The 26,385-nt window shown below is 39.9% G+C and overlaps 1 protein-coding gene across 3 annotated transcripts in view; it reads right to left on the bottom strand.

The window, feature by feature from the left end:
• LOC137638412 (F-box only protein 31-like) overlaps positions 1 to 26,385 on the bottom strand; it is a 56,424-nt gene that overhangs the window by 16,780 nt on the left and 13,259 nt on the right. For 2 of the 3 annotated variants that reach the window (XM_068370461.1, XM_068370458.1), the window contains exons 7-8: positions 18,353 to 18,551; positions 14,380 to 14,615 (exon numbers count right to left, since the gene is read on the bottom strand). In XM_068370461.1, coding sequence (XP_068226562.1) covers positions 14,380 to 14,615; positions 18,353 to 18,551 — 435 coding nt within the window. Of the gene's footprint in view, positions 1 to 3,656; positions 4,181 to 14,379; positions 14,616 to 18,352; positions 18,552 to 26,385 lie in introns of those variants that run through there. The other variant, XM_068370459.1, reaches the window with a different exon arrangement.

The raw sequence follows: 26,385 nt of genomic DNA, 5'->3' as shown, positions 1-26,385 counted from the left end.
ATAATTTGTATTTTTCCTAACCATACAAACCTTAGCTATTTACACATATGTGCCCGCCATCCCTGACCCCCAAGTCAAGTCCTACCTCTAAGTGAAGTGAAGCAAGTCACCGGTGTGTGGAGGGGGGAGGGGTAGCAAGCTACCCTTCCCCACTCCCCGCTAACTAGCGCGGGGGTAATTAACCCTCGTTAAAAACTATTGGCTCGTCATTTCAGCTGCGCTAAAAGTAATACCCTTTGTAAATAGCTAAGGTTTGTATGGTTAGGAAAAATACAAATTATCTTCGAATTTGTCAAGTTCATACCTAATTATCACAGATTTGTATATTGCTAATAATAAATGGACACATTTCCCACACCAAACCCTCATGACACATGGCAATACTATATCTACGTTTCATATGCTTAAATGAACTACATTCACATACTTTACAGTACTTTACAGTACCAAACAAAATAAAGTTCTACTAAAACTTGCATAACCATCCACTACTGGTATCTCTTCTAAGCTATAAAGTAATGTATTATGAAAAAAATAATGAAATTCCAGTGTACTCTAATATTTTGCAGGAAAAAAAAAATTATAACCCTAAACTGCCATTTACTCTAGTGGTAACTGACCTGTTGGATGAGTGGGGACATGTGGTGGGAAGGGTAAAGAGAACTAAGAAAAGTAGCCTACAATCATACCTTATTGTTAATATTAAAAATATGCATATTTTTCTACCATTAAAATGTATAAATCTAATTGAAAGATGGTAGAAAGTTGAACCATCAAATGACTTATTGCCGAAAGACGTTACTTATGCGGGTTTTAAGATATCTACATGAATTTTTGAAGGGTTAGTTTGTATTAGGTCACAAGTCTTGATACCAGTTATGGATTTAACGCGAAGCATGACTCTCCATGAAAGTAGCAGGACAGCCCAAAAATAAAGGGAAAAGGTAATACATAAAGTTCTAAACTAGATAGGAATTATAGCAATATCTTTACAAGAAAGAAGAAAGTGGAGAGGACTTGAAAGAGCAAATGATAATGATGTTAATTGTACACCATCACGAGAAAGTCACCAGTGACTCGACAGGGTGTGTTGTCTCATAGCTCTCATTTTAAATGCCCCTTCTATATGTAATCTCTTATTGTGAGGAGCTTGTTGGTGGAATCTAGATGTGTAGCACTGATCTTTATGCTGTATTAAGAAATGCCTGAGACTCTAAGAATTCAAATTCATTAATAATAAAAAGTAAACTTGTTTTACAGTTAAAAAAATTGAAATTTCCATTAATTAAACGTTATACAAATCGCAGCTTATTTGCTGTACAGTAGCTGCGATTCGTATGACAGAATGGCCCCCCAGTTATGGCTGAGGACTATGAATTGTGATGTAGGTGATGAATGGAGAAGTGCTGATTTCAAAGCTAGAGATAGAGGCAACTGGCGAAATCTAAGAGAGTCCCTTTGCGTTAATAGGCGTAGGAGATGATGATGATGATGATGACGATGAAAAGTTATACATGCAAACTTTGCTTATTGGGTGGCAGCCCCCACATGTGAGTAGTTGGTTTTTTGAGAAATGCGCCCCACCATCCCAAAAGTATTTATGTAACATAGGCAAGCGTGGTTGACTATGTAGCGGAAAACTAGAGCCGAGTCCATTTTTTACAACCAAATGTATAACAAGCATTAGAGCATAAGAAATTTTGTCAATAAGTGAATGGTCCTGTATCCCAACCTTAAATGGGACTCATCGTAGATCATATTAACTTGTCACATAACATCACAGATGAAAGGAACTTGGTAATTCAAAATACTCACTATAGTCCATTTCTTTTAGCGATGCATATTTGCACCGACTCGCGGCGGTGCCCTTTTAGCTCGGAAAAGTTTCCTGATCGCTGATTGGTTAGAATTATCTTGTCCAACTAATCAGCGATCCGGAAACTTTTCAGAGCTAACAGGGCACCGCTGCGAGTCGGTGCAAATATGCATCGCTAAAAGAAATGGACTATAGTAACACCATTGAAAACATGCACAACAAATGTCTTGATACTTCCATATATGGACCACTTTTGGGGATCCCTGGTGTTCGGACATTGATCAATTTTGTCAAGATATCGATCACTCAGGGGACAATGGTGTTGGCCTAAACAAGTTGTCTAACAACTGCTGAATGGCAAAAAAGGGGTGGACCCTCATTTTCTTTGTATTATTATTATTATTATTATTATTATTATTATTATTATTATTACCTGCTGAACTACAACCCTAGTTGGAAAAGCAGGATGCTATAATCCCAAGGGCTCCAACAGGGAAAAATAACCCAATGCAGAAAGGAAATAAAAAATAAATTATAAGAGAAGTAATGAACAATTAAAATAAAAATATTTTAAGAACAGTAACATTAAAATAATTCTTCCATATATAAACTATAAAAACTTTAACAAGTTAAAGAGAAATAAGATAGATTAGTGTGAACAAGTGTACCGTCAAGCAAGAGAGCTCTACCCAAAGACAGAGGAAGACCATGGTACAAAGTCTATGGAGAACAATGGTTTGATTTTGGAGTGTCCTCCTAGAAGAGCTGCTTACCATATCTAAAGAGTCGCTTCTACCGATACCACAAGAAAAGTAGCCACTGAAAAATTACAGTGCAATAGTTAACCTCTTAATGACCTTAATTCAATCTCCCTGTGGCATAGATTATCTAAGTTTTTATTCTATTCTTTAGAGAACTTTTCTCCAGTATCTCACAATCCAGCTTGACCCATTTTTGCCTTTCTCTTAAGATTCAGCCTTAATCATCAGTACTTTAAAGGTTGCTAATGACAGGCAGAGGCAAGGAACAGGATAATGTCTACAGACTGACCATATATACTGTACATATGATCAGCACTCAAGTCCATTTCCATTGAGCTCGGACCAGTGAGGGCTAGGCAATGGCTGCTGATGACTCAGCAGGTAACCTATAGGCTTCACCAAAGGCCCCCCAATCCCTAGCTTACAAGGCAGGTGAGGTTGCAGAAAATACTAGAAACTATCGAGCTTGAGTGAGTTCAAAATCCTGTCTAACAGATTTTGAAATGGGGAATGTTTCGAATAAGCTACTTCAACCTTACTTGCAAGGAAATAAACTTCTGATAAAGACTTTTCCCCTATCAAACAAAAACCTTGTATGTCTTTGTTTCTTTTAGACATTTTTATATACAGTACTTATGATTCCAAATATCTTGCTACAACAAAATACATTTAACCCTTTTACCCCCAGGCTATTTGGAAATTTCCAACCCTTAACCCCAGGGGGGTTATTTTTTTCCCAGCACATTTTGCAGTATATTTTTTTTAAATTGCTCTAAAAGCCTTAATTTTTGTCATAGAGAGGTCAGGTTGGTCTCATTCTCTTGGAAAATGCCTGAATTTTTTATAGCATTTTTTTGCAAGGACGTACCGGTACGTCCATGGGGGTAAAGGGATGGCTTTTGTGAAACGTACCAGTACAGTACGTCCTTTGGGGGTAAAAGGGTTAAAAAACCTAATTGACCTTTGCGTGCAACACTGCTTTTCTTTTTAGTCTGCAGAACTGTTGGGGGGGGGGGTCCTAAAATGGGGAACCCTCTTGTACTGTATAATTTCTACAATATTCTTGACTATCTACAATATTTAATTTACCAACACTTTTTCATTTACTGTATAGATATGTGCATTTTCAAGTTATCCTTGACTAATAAATTATTGCAATCTTATTAGGTCAGTTACCATCAATATTGGCAGTTTAAGAGATTCCTATTGCATGACTGCATATGAACACATTTGAAAAGATACCATACACCATAATTTCTGGCATAAGCAACTCTTAAAATCTCTAAACTAGTCCATAAATTATCAGACAAGAATTCCAAAGTATAAAACAACAAAACCTAAAACATTTGAAGCACAGTATGAGCTACACCTCTAATAAGAACCTAAATGCCTTTGGAAATGCAAAGTAAAATCTCAGAACACACTTTTTACATTTTCATCAATACGTGATTGGAACGATCTTTCTACTCTTTTGAAAAGGGACACTTTCTGTAACTTGAATATCACAGCACCTATCAGGTTGTCATTAAAAACTACAATATTTGTTGGGATGAAGCTGGGATGCTGATAATTATCATAAGCAATCTGACATTGTCCATGGTACCTGCAAAAAGAAAAGCACTTTATATAGCAATAAAACAATGCTATTATTACACAGATAATTACTTGTAATTACAGTAATTGTCATTTCTTTACTACAAATATTTTAATAATCATTTTACATTCTATATGGGCTTCAGATTGCTTAATGTGACTCATTTCTAGTCATTCACTTGGACAAAAGAATGCAGTGGTGTATATTTGGTACCAGGACAAAAGAAGTCAGTGATGTATATTTGGTACCATGAATTTAGAATATCTAAGACTGCTATAATGTGCATAGTACAGTGATTGAACATTTGTATGAGATTAAACGTTTTTATGAGATTAAAAGGGCAAGGGCATCCATCTCAACCATTCCTAAAATATTTTGTTTCTACTTGCTTATGGTTTTATATTGCACAAGAAGACCTATTACTACATAAAAAAAAAACCTAAAATAGCCTAACTGTACAAAGACCAGAGAAGATATTGCAAAATAGAACAGAACACTTAAAGGTTGCAAATACCAATAGTTGCAGTAATATCATAACACGGCATATGGTTGGTGGAAAATCTTCAACAAACTTGAATACAGTACTGTATATCAAGCTATAAACACCATTGATAAATGCCAATAACTAAGGTCAGAAAAAAGTAATTTGTATGTGTACGAGTACTGAGGCATTATGTGGGAAACCCCACCAGGATCCACATCTGGCAGTCGAGGGGACCCGTACCTGAACACCTTCTGGGAGTAGAAGGGGGTCTGGAGTTGAAAGAAAGCCTGATATCGTATGCTAAGGTCAAAATGGTTGATTTTATCTCTATGATAGAGAAGATCTTGCTTCAAAGAGTGAATTCCATGTATTGATCATATAATTGAAATAAAATAGGATAGAGAATGACAATGTTAACAATTCACATACAGTATTTATATACAATGACAGTAATAAAAGTAAAAGAATATAGTATTGGCAAATGACAGTAGTGCCCCTCAAAATCTGTACGGGTTGGCCAATACAGACAACTGAGAAACGAGGAAAAAAAAAAAAAAAAACAAGATAATTTGGTGCTTAGGGTCAGATGACTCGTCACTACCCCTCCCGACAGACCGCTGTTTATGTGCAGTCGACTATCACTTCAAATAAGTTGCTATATTGTTTTTGAATAGTTCATCATTCAAAGTACAGTAAAGCAGTTTAAATTACTGTACTGCAAAAACACTTATTTTTATACCCTTTCCATAAACTTAAACATCTAAATTTCATTATATTCTCTAAACGACCTCACATTTTTATAATTTATTGATTTAATTCTATTTCCTTTAGTAGACATACAAAATTTAGTTAGGTTAAAGGTTTACTCAATATAGTTTCACTCTACCCTCATTAAATTAAATTGCAATTTATTATCCTTATAATTTTCTTCCTTTCATAATTTTTATCTAATAATTTTCTGCTTATTATTTTCATCTTAATATGATTTAATTCATTCCTGTATAATACAGTAAATCACCAGCACTCTGCTTTGCCATTGTAGTTTAGATAACTTGAATGGTAAGATAATATATTTCTTCACTGTACATACTTCTGTACAATGTATTACAGTATTATAAAACTCTATTCATCTCCCATTCTTCCTTCTTTTCTATTAAATTTTCATTTCTGTTATTCACACATTTTTACTGTTAATTTCAGTCTGTCTTTTATCTAAAAAAAATCTTACCATAGGTAGTAGGTTGGCCAGGGCACCAGCCACTCATTGAGATACTACCACTAGAGAGTTATGGGGTCTTTTGACTGGCCAGACAGTACTACATTGGATCCTTCTCTCTAGTTACAGTTCATTTTCCCTTTGCCTTTACGCACACACTGAATAGTCTGGCCTATTCTTTACATATTCTCAGTCTTCACACACCTGACAACACTGAGATTACCAAACAATTCTTTACTGCACTGTAATTGTTCAGTGGCTACTTTCCTCTTGGAAAGGGTAGAAGAGACTTTAGCTATGGTAAGCAGCTCATCTAGGAGAAGGACGCTCAAAATCAAACCATTGTTCTCAATTCTTGGGTAGTGCCATAGCCTCTGTACCATGGTCTTCCATTGCCTTGTGTTAGAGTTCTCTTGCTTGAGGGTACACTTGAGCACATTATTTTATCTCATTTCTCTTCCTCTTGTTTTGTTAAAATTTTCATAGTCTATAAAGGAGATATTTATTTTAATGTTACTCTTCTTAAAAAATTTTATTTTCCTTTTTTCCTTTCCTCACTGGGCTATTTTCCCTGTTGGAGCCCCTGGGCTGATAGCATCCTGCTTTTCAAACTAGGGTTGTAGCTTATCAAGTAATTATAATAATAATAATAATAATAATAATAATAATAATAATAATATGTTAAAATTTCTCCCCCATGTGTGTCCAGTACACCCTCTTTCCCTGACCCTCATCCTCCCTCCCTCCCCCCTGCTAGCAATTGACTGATTGATTGATTGATTTAGAGTTTTCCTCAGCTAGTGAGGATACCAGTTTGAACATGGGTTGTTTGGGAAAATTCTTTTACTGTAACTCCTATTTGGTAATAAAAAAAAAATGCTCTACTTTTTTCTTTAAGAGAAAGCTTTTTAGTTAGAATACAGTATATCAAAATGAAAACTTAAAATATGTTCAACTCAACAACATTCTTTTAAAATTTTTGTTTTTCAATATCAAACTTACCCGATGATCATATAGCTGCATCCCTGCTGCCCGACAGAAAAAACCTACGGGAGGAATACGCCAGCGATCGCTATACAGGTGGGGGTGTATATCAACAGCGCCATCTGTTAAGTAGGTACTCAAGTACTCGATGTCAACAACGAACCAATTTTCCCTCTGTCGTGCCACAGGCAAGACCTACTAAATACGCCGTCCCTAACTGGATTTGTTTTCACAACGATTTGGTGAAGTACACTATTCCAGTTTTGAGCTTTCGCTATGCAGGGGTTTTATCTTCATTTCAAAACTTGAACTCGTTTTGGATAGATTTAATTATGGTGACGAAGAGAGTATGGACTCTCTTTCACTTTTAAATGGCCGACCCTTCCCTTAGACGGAAGTGTTGGTGACGAAGAGAGTATGGACTCTCTTTCACTTTTAAATGACCGACCCTTCCCTTAGACGGAAGTGTGTTTAGGTTTTTGGTAATTTTGCTTAACAAGTTATAGATCTATTTATTTTATATCTCTCCGCCTTTATAGGCCTCTTCGATTAACTTTCCATTTATTATAAACTTATAAAAAATTAATTTTTATGTTTGTTTATATGCGACCTTTCCTAATAGTAGGCGGTCCTTACTTGGAACCGAAGTTAATTAACATTGAGCCCGTCATATCATATTTCCTTTTAAGAATTTATACTTTTTTAAATTTTAATGTTTTTGAAAGATTTCTTTGATAGTCTCGTACTGTTTTCAAAGATGAACTAACGTTTAGTTTAGTCTCCGCAGTTGTTGACGTTCAGAACGTTCAACATGCGCTCTATCGTTACGATAGAGAGAGAGTATTTCACGGTTTCACGTTGCAGTAAGAGTAAACCGATTCTAGCGTTTCGTTCATTCTTTCTTAGCTTAAATGGTTTTAATTCTAATAAAGGAACTTTTTATTTGGGAAACCTTTCAGTTTTTTCCTTTAACAAATAATATGTTTTAACGATATATAATTGGGCTCTTCTCTCAGGTTCTAAGTCAAGAGAGAGAGAGAGAGATAGAGACGGAGGGAGAGAGAGGAGAATAAACGTTTCGTTCAAGCGGGTAACGTTGTTCTCGTTTTTTTACTCTTCTCCCTAGTCGCTGTAGGGGAAGAAGGTAAAACGTTTCTAGAGTTTTATTCTTGTTCCCAGGCTTTATGCGGTGAGAGATTTTAAACGTAGTTTATTTGATCTAGTGTTTAGTCTCTTTTCCAGCCACTGAATTCTTTATCTTTCATTATGTTTTTCTGTTGCATTGTAAAACTGTTTTCGCAATTACTACCTTTTAATGAAGGATAGGATTGCGTGTTTCAGGTGCAAATCACTTAAAGTTTCGATTTCAGTGAAATAAGTGCAAACAGAAAATCAAAAGTGATAAAGTGATATGCGCAATGTGTTACAGTGTTGCGTTCGAGGGTTCGTCTGTTCGTGCCAGTTGTTCACCTAGTCCGATACCTCTTACAAGCTCCCAAGCCCAGGGGAGAAGTAATGTCGAAGGACTTATGGGTTCCACAGGCCTTGATCGACGAACAGACGTTTCCCTCGGTGGTTTCGGGTGTATCTACACACGTTGCCGACGTGATCGCCCCACCCACATAAAGACGAGAGAGCCCTTTTATTCCTCGTCTGCGGAAGAGGTTTCTCGCAGAAACCATGGACCAAATCTTGCAGCTTTAAGTGCAAGTCGGTCCCTTCCGCGCAAGTCCAACGGCCTAGGTGTAGCCACTGGGTCAGTTCGGACTCGCTGCAGTCATCCGACGACTGCACACCTCCCAAGAGAGGCAAGGTGGTACCGCAACAGGCAGTAACTCCGTCTGTTGCCGCACCAGCTGTTTTAGACCCTCAGTCACAACGGACAGTAGCTCCGTTTGTTGCCGTCTTTGGTAGACCCTAGTGGTCCATGCTGCAGACTATGCAGTCTCAGCTTGCTTCCTTCATGCAGGAGTATCGTGCTGAGAAGGTTGACACTGCACCTGTTAACCTACAACCTGCCACGGTTGTGCGCTCAGCAGATTCTGCGGCTGCCAGCTCCCACACTCCACCTGTGAGAGCTCCACCACCGATGCGCAGTCGACCCTGCCAGACGCATGTTCATGCTGCACCCTCCGTTGACATGCGTGAGCTACCGCATCAGCAGTGGGAAGGTGCTGTCAAGCTGCCGTGTTTTGATGCAATGCGGCATGCTCCGCAACCCACGGCAGTCCCTCCCACGCACCAGCACTCCGCTTTTGTTGTTGCCAGCTCCCACACTCCGACTGCGGAGAAGGTTGACGATGCACCCGTTGGCCTACAGCCTACCACGGTTGTGCGCCCGGCATGGCTGCCTGCTCCCACACTCTTGTTGTGAGAGCTCCTCCACCCATGCGCAGTCGACCCTGCCAGACGTATGCTGACTCCCACAGACACACGGAGCACTCCGTTGCCGTGCGTGAGCTACCACAAGCTGCCGTGTTTTGACACGGTGTGTCAGCCTCCGCAACACACTGGTTACCGCCACTCGCCTGCAGCAAACTAGTCAGTCAGGAGTTGAGGCTTCCCCACACAGCATTGGTTGTTGCCAACTCACAGACTGTCAAACAGTTACATGACGTTGCCTTCTGGTCTGCTACTAATACACCAGTGCTGTATGTCCTCACGCACCTGTTGTGGTTGACAGTTCAGTTTTTGACAGTTCACAGACTGTCAAGCAGTTTCATAGCGTTGCCTTCTGGTCTGCTGCTTATGCACCAGTGAAACCCTCACTGAGATAACCTAGCTTTTCTCGGACATGGTTCCTGTAGATGAGAAAGTGCTGTTCTCCCTCCTTCTGATATTCCCTTGAGGACTCTGTCATTTGGAGAGGAGCCTTAAGCTGCTTAGCCTCCTATGGACTTTAATTAAAGCATAACATGCTTCCAGGGAGGGTAAATGGTTCCGCTTCAGTCGCTAACCCCGTCTGTTGCCACACCTGCTCCCATAGACCTTGGGCTTTGTTGCTAGACATGCAGTCCAAGCTTAGTCCTTGATAGAGGATTTTTTACGGAGAAGAACCTTCTTGCCAACAACCTTCCTACCGGTTGGTTGTACGCCCTGTTGACGCTGAGATATCCTACTCACGTCCGCCAGTTGAGATGTTCCTCCTCCGGTGCGACCCAGTGTGGGTTGCCAGTCGCACGTTGACGTTAAGCGACTCTCGGAGGTGGTTGTGGACGTTCAGTGTGTCACTAGGAAGACGTTCAACAACCAGCAGAGGTGACTTGTTGTGACGCAGTGCGGCAACCTCAGCAACCCGATAAGGGGTTGTCTGCACAACCCAGACAGTCTAGACAGTTTCAGGTTGTCGCTGTACTTCCTCGCTTCCCCATGGTTGACAGTTCACAGACTGTGCAGCAGTACCATGATCTTGTGTCCGGCTCCGTCACGCATCCACCAGTGCGACCGGATTCAGCGAGTCAGACGTTGCCCACTCCGTTGCCGTTTCCTCATCAGTTTCGGATGAGGAACCCTCTGATGAGGACATGGCTGAACAAGACGATCAACCCCCAGCCCTGCTATCCTTCCAGAAGATGCTGAAGAAGGAACACGGCCCTGTCAGGCTATGGATGAGTCTGGTTAAGACACTGTCATCCGTGGTTCAATTGGTGTCACTTGGAAGACTACACCTCCGTCCTCTTCGGTTTCATCTAGCTCTTCACTGGGAAAGGACAAGACGCTAGAAGCGGTCTCGATCCCGGTTTCCGGAAGATAAGTCTGGTCTGACTGGATGAAAGGACTTTATCAACCTTTGATAGGGTCTTCCCCTGACTGTTCAGACTCCCAACCACGTTCTCTTCTCAGACGCATCGGACGTAGGCTGGGGTGCGACCTTAGGCGGTAGGGAATGCTCGGGATTATGGAACTCGAGTCAAAGGACAATGCATTTCAACTGCAAGAAGCTTCTGGCAGTACGTCTGACCTGGAAAAGCTTCAGGTCTCTCCTTCAAGGCAAAGTAGTGGAGGTGAACAAGGTCAACTCCCTGCTTTGATGTACATCTCCTAGCAAGGAGGGACCTACTCTCTGACATGGTACGAGTTCGCAAGTGACCTCCTCTCCTGTTCAACAGGTCTAGACTTTTCACTAGTAACAAGTTTCTTCCAAGGCAACTTGAATGTCTTAGCAGATTGTCTCAGTAGGAAGGGACAATAATTCCAACATATTGGACCCTCCACAAGGATGTATGCAAGAGACTTTGGGTCACCTTGGGCCAGCCAACCATAGATCTCTTCGCAACCTCGATGTCCAAGAGGCTCTCAATACTTTGCTCACCTTTCCCGGACCCAGCAGTAGTTCTTTTAGATGCCTTTCTACTTGATTGGTCTCATCTAGATCTATATGCATTCCCTCCGTTCTAGATTGTCAACAAGGTACTGCAGAAGTTCGCCTCTCACGAAGGGACAAGTGGACGCTAATTGCTTCACTCTGGCCCGCGAGAGAATAACTTACCGAGGTACTTCGATGGTTAGTAGACGTTCCCAGAACTCTTCCCCTAAGGGTGGACCTGCTACATCTGCCACGCTTAAAGAAGGTACTCCAAGGCCTCCACGCTCTTCGTCTCACTGCCTTCAGAGTATCGAAAGACTCTCGAGAACTAGAGGTTTTTCGAAGGAGGCAACCAGAGCGATTGCTAGAGCAAGGAGAACATCCACCCTTAGAGTCTACCAATCGAAGTGGGAAATCTTTCGAAACTGGTGCAAGTCAGTATCCGTATCCTCGACCAGTACCTCTGTAACTCAAATAGCTGACTTCCTCTTATATCTGAGGAAAGAGCGATCTCTTTCAGCTCCCACTATCAAGGGTTACAGAAGCATGTTGGCATCAGTCTTCCGTCACAGAGGCTTAGATCTTTCCAACAATAAAGATCTACAGGACCTCCTTAAGTCTTTTGAGACCACGAAGGAGCGTCGTTTGGTTACACCTGGTTGGAATTTAGACGTGGTTCTAAGATTCCTTATGTTAGACAGGTTCGAACCACTTCAATCAGCCTCCCTGAAAGATCTCACCTTTAAGACTCTTTTCCTGATATGCTTAACCACAGCTAAAAGAGTCAGTGAGATTCATGCCTTCAGCAAGAACATCGGATTCTCATCCGAAACGGCTACATGTTCTACATCTTGGTTTTCTAGCCAAACACGAGCTGCCTTCTCGGCCTTGACCAATATCGTTCGATATTCCAAACTTATCGTATGGTTGGAAATGAACTAAAAAGAGTATTATGTCCTGTAAGAGCTCTTAAGTTCTATTTTAAAACCTTTACGAGGCCCGTCTGAAGCTTTATGGTGTTCAGTTAAGAATTCATCTTTGCCTATGTCAGAGAATTCTTAATCCTATTTTTATCAGACTGTTAATACGAGAAGCTCATTCCCTTCTGAATGAGGAAGACCAAGCTTGGCTGAAGGTAAGGACACACGAAGTTAGAGCTGTCACAACTTCCGTGGCCTTTAAACAAAATAGATCTCTGCAAAATATATTCGACGCAACCTATTGGAAAAGCAAATCAGTGTTCGCGTCTTTTATCTTAAGAATGTCCAGTCTCTTTACGAGAACTGCTACACTCTGGGACCATTCGTAGCAACGAGTGCAGTAGTGGTGGGGGCTCCACCACTACAATTCCCTAATTCCAGAACCTTTTTAATCTTTCTCTTGAAATATTTTTGGGTTGTCCGGAAGGCTAAGAAGCCTTTCGCATCCTACTTGATTTGGCGGGTGGTCAAAATAATTTCTTGAGAAGCGCCTAGATTAAAGGTTTTGATGAGGACCTTTAGTATGGGTTGCAACCCTTCATACTTCAGCTCCTAGGAGTCGCTCAGCATCCTATGAGGATCGCGAGGCTCAGTAAGGAAGACGTACTTAAAAAGGCAGAGTAATTGTTCAAGTCGTCTTCCTTACCAGGTACTTATTTATTTTATGCTTGTTATTTTGAATAACTGCTAAAATAAAATACGGAATACTTAGCTCATAATGTCAACTTGTTATGCTGGTCTCTACCCACCCCCCTGGGTGTGAATCAGCTATATGATCATCGGGTAAGTTTGATATTGAAAAATGTTATTTTCCTTAGTAAAATAAATTTTTGAATATACTTACCCGATGATCATAAATTAAAGGACCCACCCTTCCTCTCCAATAGAGAACCAGTGGGACAGAGGAGAAAATTGGTTCGTTGTTGACATCGAGTACTTGAGTACCTACTTGACAGATGGCGCTGTTGATATACACCCCCACCTGTATTGCGATCGCTGGCGTATTCCTCCCGTAGGTTTTTTCTGTCGGGCAGCAGGGATGCAGCTATATGATCATCGGGTAAGTATATTCAAAAATTTATTTTACTAAGGAAAATAACATATTACAACACCATGAGGTCAGAAAGAGGTTGTCATTGACAGCCAGGCTTTAAACACGCTAACCGGGTGAAAAGGAGAAATTTTGTTGTTGTTGTTGGACCAGTGTTTGATACAATTATAAAAAAAGAATGTTGAGATCAGTGTTACTGTATGGACATGAGTTGTGGTATGACAATGAAACAATCTCCAATAGATTTAGTAGATTTGAGAACAAAGCCCTCAGAAGGATGTTGGGAGTTAAATGGCAGGACAGGATTAGAAATGAAACTATAAGAGAAATTACTTGGGTACCATATGTGGATGAAATCATGATAAGGGGTAGATGGAGATGGTTTGGCATGCTTTTCGCACTCCCCAAGAAAGATTAGATCACCAAACGTTTAGCTAGGCTCCACAAGGCACTAGAATAGTTGGAAGACCCAGGCCTACAAGGCTGAGGACTATGAAATGTGAAGTAGGAGATGATGAATGGATAAGTATTGAATTAGAAGCTCAAAATTGAGACAACTGGCAAAATCTAACCAAGGCCCTTTGCATCAATAGGCATAGGAGGAGATGATAATGATGATGAGGAGTGGAGTTGAACATATTTCAATATCTTTATAGAGCTTTCTTTAAAATGTGCAAATTTTTTTGTTAATAAAGATAAGAGAAGAGGCAGGGGAGTAAGAACGTTTCAGTGCACATCAATCTTAACGGAGTCTGCGATAAACCTAAATTATCTATCAAAATATTTTGAGGATCTTTATATGTGAATAACCAAAACTAAAAACTTACAATCTCCATAAATTGAGGGGTGACTGTATTGTACCTATTAAAGGGCTCTTTTAAACTACAGTTTTCAGAATCAATAATACTGTAAGAAATATAATTCAATTTTGCAATGTAACGTAACATAAAAAAGGTGGATAAATTTCTGGTACTGAGTAAAGGCGTTATGTGACCCTTAAACAGAATACTGAATTTCCAATTTTCACCTATTTATGAGAGCAAATTTCAGGACACCATCTGAGAGTTTAGTAAAGTGACTTTTATGCAGAACAATTCAGATAATAAGAAAAGATAGTACACTGTAAAAGCAGTGTATGTTTCTTATATACGGACCCAAAAAACTGTAAGTTTCTTATATAAACTTACCTTGCAAAACAATAGTCGAGTGCATGAACCGCAGAAGATTCTTGAACACCAACGACACTTTCTGGGATTTTAAATCTCTGCTTGGGGAGCTCATGGACGGGAACTTTTCTTTTCTCTTTTGGCATGTTCTGCAATACCTCCATTGATTTTTGTTCTTCCAGTGTTGGATTTACTGGATAATCTAGAAAGCACTTCAGGGATATCTTGCCTGCTGAAACATTGCGGTCCCCAGTTACCTGTAAATTAATTTTTTTTTTTTAAATTAAATTTTTTTTTTATTTGGTGGGGGGGGGATTCTGGAATAAAATGACATTAGCTAAAACTGAAAACACATTCATTAAACAAATTGAAAGTAAATACTGTATTACGATTGTTCTTTAACATTTGCAAATTTTAGCATTTATGGCTGGTTCTGCATATTCTTTAAAATAATAATTTTGGATATTTGCATTATTCACAGTTTTATAACTGCAGGTACAAGACAACATTCACAATAACAAGGTCTACAGGACAATACTTTTTACAGAAAAAGTTTAAAAGCCATTATTACACATGAGCTTAACAATACCAGTCTCCTAAAACTGGGCTCTCTTTGGAAGAGACCGCTCAAAGTCATAATTATTACCGAGCAGAAATTCAAGACACAGCTTTTACATAGGAGAAATGAAAACAATAGTATTCAGTTCTAAATAAGAACAAATATAGGACAAAATTAACAGTTGTATAATGGCAGATTGTGAGTTAAGGAGACTGATAATGTACTGTTATATTGTATTATAATTATTATTAATTGCTAAGCTACAACCCTAATTGGAAAAGCAGAAAGCTATAAGCCCAGGGGCCCCAACAGGGAAAATAGCCCAGTGAGGAAAGGAAACAAGGAAAAATAAAATATTTTAAGAACAGTAATGCCATTCAAATAAATATTTACCTATATAAACTATAAAAACTAACAAAACAAGAGGAAGAGGAATTAGACTGTATAAGTGAATTCTCAACTGCTTGTGTAATTTCTTTTTGTCTTTTCTGCTAAAGTGCTGACTTGTATTTCCATATAACAGTATTCTGACCTGTATTGCTTACAACTGTGAATTCTGCCCAGTATTTGCTGTTATATAACTGAATGCTATTTTTTATGTCTTGTCTGTCAAGACTAAGATACAATTTTCTTATTTATACTGTATAAGAAAATAAGGGGTCTGAAAGTGTTATTAGAAGGGAAGAAGCACATATTCAGTCACTTTTAATGTAAGTTGGTATATCAGTTACCTAAACATCGTGAAGAAACAAATATGCATGATTCATTGTTAAGTAATTATGGCATCAAGTTTTATTATCTCTCTATTCTATCTTGTTTCACAATAAGGAACATTCAGTATTTCCTTCAAAAAAGTGTAATTGTACAATGTATATTATGTGGAATAATTTTTTACTTTTTTGTGCAAAGTGGTATGCAAGATTAGGCTTTCTCAGTACCTTAATCCACATTATAATTCCATTAAACTTACTAAGTAAATAAACCTACTTAGGATATAACATAATTCTAATTCCCCAAATTTGCGACATGAGAAAAAATCATAAAAGCTTAAAATTCTACATATGTTTTTTTAATTATGTGCGTGATTTTAGCTTCTTTTAGATTTTCTTATCAAACAAGGACACACTAAATTAAAATTCCCAAAAGTATTTCATCTCAAAGTAAAGCCTAATGATGTAGCACATCAGGCCTGAGGATAATCAAGAGTTGCACTCTACAAGGAAATTAGTTTGTTGACCAAGTACTGTAATCAAGATTAATGGCTAAAGCTAAGCTTGTCACAAAATACTCTTACTATCATCCACACCGCTATTGACATTACTAGCAGTTTTTCATAACATACATCCTACATTGCTTCGAGAATTGTTTTCCTGTCATGTTTTCAGCAAATGACTCTTCTTAAAATACTGGACAAAAACTTGCAGTCTATTAAATTTCTTATTCTTGATCTGGACATTAATCTGTGGCATAGTCGTTCAGTTACTTCTTTATGCATGTTGCATAAAATTTTGCATAATTAACCATCCTTTGCATTCAGTTCTTCCCAGACTGTACAATCCTGTCCGTAGTACTAGGTATGCAGTTAATTCTAACAGTGTTGCCTTCTCCCTCATAAGGTTCAATACTACACAGTACTCTAGAAGTTTTATACCACCTGTAACCAGACTGTGGAATGTTCCTCCTCATTTTCTAGTTGAATCGGAGGAATTTCATTTGTTCATATTGGTGCAAATGTGTTTATGTTGAACAGGATGACATTCGTGTCTCTAAATAGTTTTATATGGCAGATCTATTTTAAAGTTGTTACTAAACTTAGAATATTTTATATTTTTTTATATAATAATTCTCATATAATATTGTATAGTTTACATCCTTATTTCCTTTCCTCACAGGGCTACTTTCCCTGTTGGTCCAAACTGGAGCCCTATGTCTTGTAGCATCCTGCTTTTCAAACTAGGTTTGTAGTTTAGCTATTAATGATGAACTATGGCTTTCCACCTATCCCTTTTCATCTGTTTACTTTGATCTTTCCCACTCAGCTATTCAAGACCTCATATTATTCTATTTTTAAATCCTTTTAGGCAGTCATAGACTAGAAAAATGAGTGAGCGAGCTAGGTTTATTCCCGGCATTCCATGCATCTCTTTTTCTCTGGTATTTTCAGCAATAATTATGCCTTAGAAATGATGCTGGAGGGGCATTTCACGGAGCGACACAGGTCGAGCCCAGAAATATCTTAGTTGTAATGTTGACCTAACTGGTAAAGCATTAATAAAATCAAACTAGAAATTCAAATTACCTACAATGGTTTGTAAAAAGAATTTCCCCTAGAGAGCTGACCACTGAATAATCTTTCATGAATATCTGACGAGAATAAGTAAATCACAATAGAAAAAAGAGAATAAAGTTATAAAACCAACTAGTCTCAACAATGAGCAGCAAAGTAGCAAAGCTATATTTTTATAGATAAAAGGACCGAAGCTTTCCGAGAGAACTTGTCGTCTTGCAAGTGTCTGCATAAATGCCACTAGTGCATTAACCCTTTAACCCCCAGGCTATTTGGAAATTTCCAACCCTTAATCCCAGGGGGGTTATTTTTTTCCCAGCACATTTTGCAGTATATTTTTTTTTTTAGATTGCTCTAACAGCCTTAATTTTTGTCGTAGAGAGGTCAGGTTGGTCTCATTCTCTTGGAAAATGCCTGAATTTTCTCAAAAAATTATCTAAAATATGGAAAAAAAAAATTTTATAGCATTTTTTTGCAAGGACGTACCGGTACGTCCATGGGGGTAAAGGGATGGGTTTTGTGAAACGTACCAGTACGTCCTTTGGGGGTAAAAGGGTTAAGCAGGAAAGCTTTTATTTCATGGTCAATGCAGTGATGATGACTGACTGCCAATAACCATGTTTCAAAATAATCCACTAATCTGCAGAATCAATGAAATTAATTAGCAAGATTAAAAAACTGATGAAACCTTTGGGAAACCTATAAATATGACAAGCATAGTCTTAAGATGAACTTCATCACAGTGAGTCTGAAAAATCAGCAAAATCTGTCAGAGCCATGTTCTTAATATACGTACACTTCAATTCATAGCACTGTAAATTATAATACTTCTTAATAAGTACAAATTAGACATAAATTATAAAATTATGTATAAAGTCTTTAATACACACACACACACACATATACCAAGGCACTTCCCCAAATTTTGGGGGTAGCCGACATCAAACAAATGAAAAAAAGGGGACCTTTCCTCTCTACGTTCCTCCTAGCCTGACAAGGGACTCAACCGAGTCTGGCTGGTACTGCTAGGGTCTTTAATACTGCACCTAAATTAACAGCACAATAGTTATATAATTCTGTATACTTTTATCACATTTAGCATACAATATTTCATTAAACATGAAAGCCTTGAAGTGCAAATACTGTACCTTGAATCCGTGCAATTCATTTTCACTGATATACTTGAAGAGGATCAGCTCAACTCCATGAACGGAGTAGTCACCCTTGAAGAGCCCAGGAGTGATAATCTGACTAGGGATGCTTCCATCGTTTTTTCTCAAACTGGTGGGTACGTCATCTGCACATGGTAATATCAGGGGCACTGAGATCATGGGCTTATCATTTTCCCTGACAGAAAGATCAACATCATACTTTTTAACACAACACTTGCACTGCCTATTCACCAAAGTACATAGGCTTCCTTAAAATAACTTTTCCCAAGCTTATTCACTATTTTCATAGTAATACCTTCATTACAGCATCTAAAATATACATAAAATACCCTCTGTTTATTAATACTTTACTATATATTAATAAGATTGAAAATCTTCAAATACAAGCAGTGGGAATTAAAAGATATGTTATTTTGATAATAAAATAAATTTTTGAATATACTTACCCGGTGATTATATAGCTGCAACTCTGTTGCCCGACAGACAACTCTACGGTAAAAACTCACCAGCGATCGCTACACAGGTTGCGGGTGTGCCCAACAGCGCCATCTGTCGTCCAGATACCCAGTACTCAATGTAAACAAAGACTCAATTTTCTCCTCGTCCCACTGCGTCTCTATTGGGGAGGAAGGGAGGGTCCTTTAATTTATAATCACCGGGTAAGTATATTCAAAAATTTATTTTATTATCAAAATAACATTTTTCAATATTTAACTTAGCCGGTGATTATATAGGTGATTCACACCCAGGGGGGTGGGTAGAGACCAGCAATATATGTTTACACTTTTATGAGCTAAGAGTTTTTATTTCATTTTAGAAGTTATCAAAATAACAAAAACAAAATAAATAGGTACCTGGTAAGGAAGTCGACTTGAACAATTACTCTGCCTTTTAAGTACGTCTTCCTTACGGAGCCTCGCGATCCTCTTAGGATGCTGATCGACCCCTAGGATCTGAAGTATCAAGGGTTGCAACCCATACAACAGGACCTCATCAAAACCCCTAATCTAGGCGCTCTCAAGAAATTACTTTGACCACCCGCCAAATCAACCATGATGCGAAAGGCTTCTTAGCCTTCCGGACAACCCAAAAAACAACAATAAAAACATTTCAAGAGAAAGATTAAAAGGGTATGGAATTAGGGAATTGTAGTGGTTGAGCCCTCACCCACTACTGCACTCGCTGCTACGAATGGTCCCAGTGTGTAGCAGTTCTTGTAAAGAGACTGGACATCTTTCAAGTAAAATGATGCGAACACTGACTTGCTTCTCCAATAGGTTGCCTCCATTATACTTTGCAGAGATATATTTTGCTTAAAGGCCACGGAAGTTGTTACAGCTCTAACTTCGTGCGTCTTCACCTTAAGCAAAGTTCGGTCTTCCTCACTCAGATGTGTATGAGCTTCTCGTATAAACAATCTGATAAAGTCTGACCAAGCATTCTTTGACAAAGGCAAGGATGGTTTCTTAACTGAATACCATAAAGCTTCAGATTGGCCTTGTAAAGGTTTAGTACGCTTTAAATAGAACTTAAGAGCTCTAACAGGGCATAAGACTCTTTCTAGTTCATTTCCAACCATACGATAAGTTTGGAATATCGAACGATATTGGCCAAGGCCGAGAAGGCAGCTCATTTTTGGCTAGAAAACCAAGTTGTAGCGAACAAGTGGCTTTTTCTGACGAAAATCCTATGTTCTTGCTGAAGGCATGAATCTCACTGACTCTTTTAGCCGAGGCTAAGCATACCAGGAAAAGAGTCTTAAGAGTGAGATCTTTCAGGGAGGCTGATTGTAACGGCTCCAACCTGTCTGACATGAAGAATCTTAGTACTGTACCACGTCTAAATTCCATCCAGGGGTAGCCAAACGACGCTCCTTGGTGGTCTCAAAAGACTTAAGGAGGTCTTGCAGATCTTTATGTTTGGAAAGATCTAAGCCTCTATGCCGGAAGACCGATGCCAACATGCTTCTGTAGCCCTTGATAGTGGGAGCTGAAAGGGATCGTCCTTTTCTCAGGTATAAGAGAAAAACAGCTATTTGAGCTACAGAGGTACTGGTCGAGGATACAGAAACTGACTTGCACCAGTCTCGGAAGACTTCCCACTTCGATTGGTAGACCCTAATGGAAGAAGCTCTCCTTGCTCTAGCAATCGCACTGGCTGCTTCCTTCGAAAAGCCTCTAGCTCTCGAGAGTCTTTCGATAGTCTGAAGGCAGTCAGACGAAGAGCGTGGAGGCTTTGGAGTACCTTCTTTACGTGTGGCTGACGTAGAAGGTCTACCCTTAGAGGAAGACTACTGGGAACGTCTACTAACCATCGAAGTATCTCGGTGAACCATTCTCTCGCGGGCCAGAGGGAAGCAACTAACGTCAACCTTGTCCCTTCGTGAGAGGCGAACTTCTGCAGTACCTTGTTGACAATCTTGAACGGTGGGAATGCGTAGAGATCCAGATGTGACCAATCTAGGAGGAAAGCATCTATATGTATTGCTGCTGGGTCCGGGACTGGAGAGCAATAGATTGGAAGCCTCTTGGTCAGCGAGGTTGCAAAGAGATCTATGGATGGTTTTACCCCAAGTGGCCCAAAGTCTCTTGCACACATCCTTGTGGAGGGTCCATTCGGTTGGAATTACTTGCCCTTTCCGACTGAGACAATCTGCTATGACGTTCAAGTCGCCTTGGATGAACCTCGTTACTAGGGAGATGTCTTGACCTTTTGACCAGATGAGCAGGTCCCTTGCGATCTCGTACAACGTCAGTGAGTGGGTACCTCCTTGTTTGGAGATGTACGCCAAGGCCGTGGTGATGTCCGAGTTAACTTCCACCACTTTGCCTCGAAGGAGAGACTTGAAGCTTTTCAAGGCCAGATGTACTGCCAACAGCTCCTTGCAGTTGATATGCATGCTCCTCTGACTCGAGTTCCACAGTCCTGAGCATTCCCGACCGTCTAGTGTCGCGCCCCAGCCCGCGTCCGAGAAGAGAACGTGGTTGGGAGTCTGAACAGCCAGGGGAAGACCCTCTCTAGGGTGATATTGTCCTTCCACCAAGTCAGACAAGACTTTATCTTTTCGGAAACCGGGATCGAGACCGCTTCTAGCGTCTAGTCCTTTTTCCAGTGAAAAGCTAGATGGTATTGAAGAGGACGGAGGTGTAGTCTTCCTAGTGACACAAATTGTTCCACGGATGACAGCGTCCCTACCAGACTCATCCACAGCCTGACTGAGCAGCGTTCCTTCTTCAGCATCTTCTGGATGGATAGCAGGGCTTAATCTATTCTGGGGGCTGATCGTCTTGAGTTCAGCAACTTCCTCATCAGAAGGTTCCTCATCCGAAAACTGATGAGGAAACGGCAACGGAGTGGGCAACGTCTGGCTCGCTGAGTCCGGTCGCACTGGTGGATGCGTGACGGAGCCGGACGCAACATCATGGAACTGCTGCACAGTCTGTGAACTGTCAACAACCATGGGTGCGCGAGGAAGCACAGCGTCAACCCGAGACTGTCTAGACCGTCTGGGTTGTGCAGTCAACACCCTACCAGGTTGCTGAGGTTGACGCACTGCGTCAAAACAAGTCACCTCTGCTGGTTGTTGAACGTCCTGAACGTCAACAACCACCTCCGAGCGTCGCTTAACGTCAACGTGCGGCTGGCAACCCACACTGGGTCGCATCGGTGGAGGAACCACCTCAACTGGCAGACGTGAGTAGGTTACCTCAGCGTCAACAGGGCGCACAACCGACCGGTTGGAAGGTTGTTGGCCAGAAGGTTCGGTAGCAACCTTCTCCGCATTAAAGTCCTCTATCAAGGACGCAAGCTTGGACTGCATGTCTTGCAGCAAAGCCCATTTAGGGTCTACGGGAGCAGGTGTGGCAACAGACGGGGTTAGCGACTGAGGCGGTACCGCTTACCATCCCTGAAAGCCTTGTTATGCATGACATAATTGTACAGCAAAACTTCAAAGGCTCGAAAACAGCTGTGAAGTTGACCTGTAAACAACTTGGAGCGTCTCCTGGCCAGGCGCCAGGGAGAGTCTACGAGAATTGAGAAGTCTATCTGGGCAGAGGCATGAACTCCCAAGCCGAGAACTTCTCTCGTGTCATATCAGACTCTCGCTCTATAAACCAGTTTAAAAGAAGGGAAAGCAAAGGCTGTATCCCCCAAACTCCTCCTGGTGAAAAACCAGTCGCCTAGCCAACGTAAAGCTCTCTAGGAGAGCGAGAGAGCACTAGCTTAAAAACAACGGCTTTGAAGTAGTTAGGCCTAGTGTAAGCTCTGACGTTTAGGCGAACGAGGAGCAGCAGTTACAAAAAGATCCGGACAAAGATCCTTAAAAAAATCATCATGATTTAATTAAAGTCCATAGGAGGCTAAGCAGCTTTAGGCTCCTCTCCATCTGACAGAGTCCTCAAGGGAATATCAGTAGGAGGGGGAACAGCAACTTCCTCATCTACAGGAACCTTGTCCGATAAAAGCTGAGTCTCAAGCAAGGGAGAGACCTACCGTGGTGGCAATGCTTTACAAGCAGAGTCCACACTCACTGGTGCATTAGTAGCGGACCAGAACGCAACGTCATGTAACTGCTTGACAGTCTGTGAACTGTCAACAACTGAACTGTCAACCACAACAGGTGCGTGAGGACGCACAGCGTCCACTCGAGACTGCTTTGACTGCCTAGACTGAGCAGTCAAAACAACTCTAGAATGCGGAGGTTGACGCACAGCGTCAAAACAAGTCAACTCCGATTGTTAGTGAACGTCAACAGGAGCATCAGCAAGTGGCCTAACGTCCAAATGCGGCTGAAAAACCACACGAGACCGCATCGAGTGTGGTTCTAAACAACCTGACTGACGTGACTAAGCTACGCCAACGTCAACAGTAAGCACAAAGGAACGTTAGGTTGGCTGAAAGCCAGGATATCGATGAGATAAACGGCTAGACTCAACGGACTAATCGGCAGAATAGTCTTCCATAAGGGAGGCAAGCATATACTGCATGTCTTGCCATACAACCCATTAAGGATCAACGGAAATGGTTGTGGTAAGAGACGAGGGTAACGTCTGTGACCGCAACACTTTGCCAACAAAAAAACTCTCGGAGTCTGTGTTACGCTTTTGTTAGACGGCGAGCAGTTATCCGATGACTGCATAGGGTCAGAGCTGTCCTAATGGTTGTAACCAGGACGCTGGACCTGTCCTGAAAGGACTGACTTTCGCTTAAGGGCTTCGAAACCTTGTGACAGGTTTCTTATGCGAAAAGCCTTCGGATGACGAAGAGAAACAACGTCTCTCTCGTCTTATGGTAGGGGAGATCTTGGTAAGATACACCCGATACCATAGAGGGAAAACGTCTGTTCGTTGATCAAGGCCTCTCGAACCCATAAGTCGTTTGACATTACTTCTCCCCTGGGCTTGGGAGCATGCAAGAGGTCCCGGACTAGGTGAACGACAGGCACGAACAGACGAACCCTCGGACGCAACACTGTAACACTTTGCGCATATCACTTTATCACTTCGATTTTCTGTTTTGCACTTATTTCACTGAAATCGAAACTTTTACTGATTTCTACCTGAAACACGCAATTCTACCCTTCATTAAAAGGTAGTAATTGCGAAATCAGTCGTATAATGCAAGCTCATTAATACCAGCAAAAAACAGAAAACATATTTTAAGATAAAAAAATCAGTGGCTGGGAAAGAGACTAAACACTAGTTCATATAACTACGTTTTCAATCTCTCACCGCACATAGCCTGGGGACGAGAATAAAAAACTAAAAACGTTTTATCCTTCCTCCCCGTACAGCGACTAGGGACGAGAGTAACTCGAGAACAACGTTACGCGCTTGAACGGAACGTTTTCTCTCCTCTCTCTCCCTCCGTCTCTATCTCTCTCTCTCTTTCTCTCTTGATTTCGCACCTAAGAGAAGAGCCCAATTATATTTCGTCAAAAAAACATGTTATTTGACTAAAGGAAAAAACTGAAAGGTTTTTCAAATAAAAAGTTCCTTTAAAATAGAATTTAAAACATTTAAGCTAAGAAAGAATGAACAAAACGTCAGAATCGATTTACTCTTACTGCAAAGTGAAACCGTGATACACTCTCTCTCTATCGTAACGATAGAGCGCATGTTGAACGTCCTGAACGTCAACAACTGCGTAGCATAAATAAACTAAACGTTAGTTCATCTTTGAAAACAGTACGAAGACTATCAAAGAAATTCTTTCATAAAATATTACATTTAAAAAGTTTTAAATCCTTAGCTCTTTAAAAGCTAATTACGATATAAAGGGCTCAACGTTGATTAACTTCGGTTTCCAAGTTAGGACCGCCTACTCTCAGGAAAGGTCTATATAAACAAAACATTAAAATTATTTTTATATGTTTATAATAAATGGAAAGTTAATCGAAGAGGCCTAATAAAGGCGGAGAGATATAAAATATATAGAGGAAAATCTATAACGTGATAAGATAATTACTAAAAGCCTAAACACACTTCCGTCTAAGGGAAGGGTCGGCCATTTAAAAGTGAAAGAAAGTCCATACTCTCTTTGTCACCATAATTAAATCTATCCAAAACGAGTTCAAGATTTAAGATGAAGATAAAACACCTGCATAGCGAAAGCTCAAAACTAGAATAAAGTACTTCACCAATTAGTTGTGAAAAAACTCCAGTTTAGCAACAGCGAGTAAGTACGTCTTGTCGATAGCTCGACAGAGAGAAAATTGAGTCTTTGTTTACATTGAGTACTGGGTATCTGGACGACAGATGGCGCTGTTGGGCACACCCGAAACCTGTGTAGCGATCGCTGGCGCGTTTTTACCGTAGAGTTGTCTGTCGGGCAACAGAGTTGCAGCTATATAATCACCGGCTAAGTTAAATATTGAAAAACAGGAGATAATACAAGAGGAGCAGGATATTTGTAATGGGATGATAGATTTATAGCAGGGAAGAAAAGTAATACGATGTATTCTACAAAATACAGTACCCTTAATGAGGAATACACTAAAATAGCTATCTAATAAAGACAATTTTTCAAATTCCATGGGCCCAAGACTAAATTAAACTAATCTTTTGGTAATACTCTACATTCATTAAGAAATCTAAAGGTTTACCATAATCTGTACAGAAAACACTAACTTCCATTAAGATATCTATCTCAAATGTTTGTAAGTATCAAAATCACATACTGTATAGTACAACATAAACCATTATATTAACCCTTTTACCCCCAGGCTATTTGGAAATTTCCAACCCTTAACCCCCAGGGGATTATTTTTTTCCCAGCACATTTTGCAGAAAATTTTTTTAAATTGCTCTAACAGCCTTAATTTTTGTCATAGAGAGGTCAGGTTGGTCTCATTCTCTTGGAAAATGCCTGAATTTTCTCAAATAATTATCAAAAATATGAAAAACAAAATTTTTATAGCATTTTTTTTTTGAAGGACGTACTGGTACGTCCATGGGGGTAGAGGGATGGCTTTCGTGAAACGTACCAGTACGTCTTTTGGGGGTAAAAGGGTTAAAAGAACTACAGTACTGTACTGCATAAACGTCCATCTACAATAGCATACCGTAAGTGTCAATTGAAGTATTCAAGAGGTAATTAGCATTGACAGCTAGCTGTTTATTTGGTGAAATCTATTTAGAATTGCAAACTAAGTGAAAGACAACTTTTTCTTTTTGAACATCATTAGCAAAGATAACAGTTAAGGACTTTTAAAAGAATTTTTGATGGAAAAGGAGAAAATAATGGAATCAAAATAAAACAAAAATAGAAATCGAATTATCAAAAATTCACACTTATGCATTGTGATATAGTGTCTACTGGTTACTTTTAAAAGATACATCAGTTAGTTCACAAGTCACTGGTCACTTATGTACTGTACTAGTATACCTAAAATATTACACTTATGCATCATAGAGATATAGCATCCATTCGTCACATTCACCAGATGTGTTAACTAGTCGATAGGTGACAATAATCATTACAAATACATGTTTATAACATTACTAAAA

This window comes from Palaemon carinicauda, chromosome 3 (assembly GCF_036898095.1).
Source record: "Palaemon carinicauda isolate YSFRI2023 chromosome 3, ASM3689809v2, whole genome shotgun sequence".
Taxonomy (NCBI): domain Eukaryota; kingdom Metazoa; phylum Arthropoda; class Malacostraca; order Decapoda; family Palaemonidae; genus Palaemon; species Palaemon carinicauda.
Note: the sequence above shows the minus strand (reverse complement) of the source record. Positions and strands in the feature narration are given on the sequence as shown.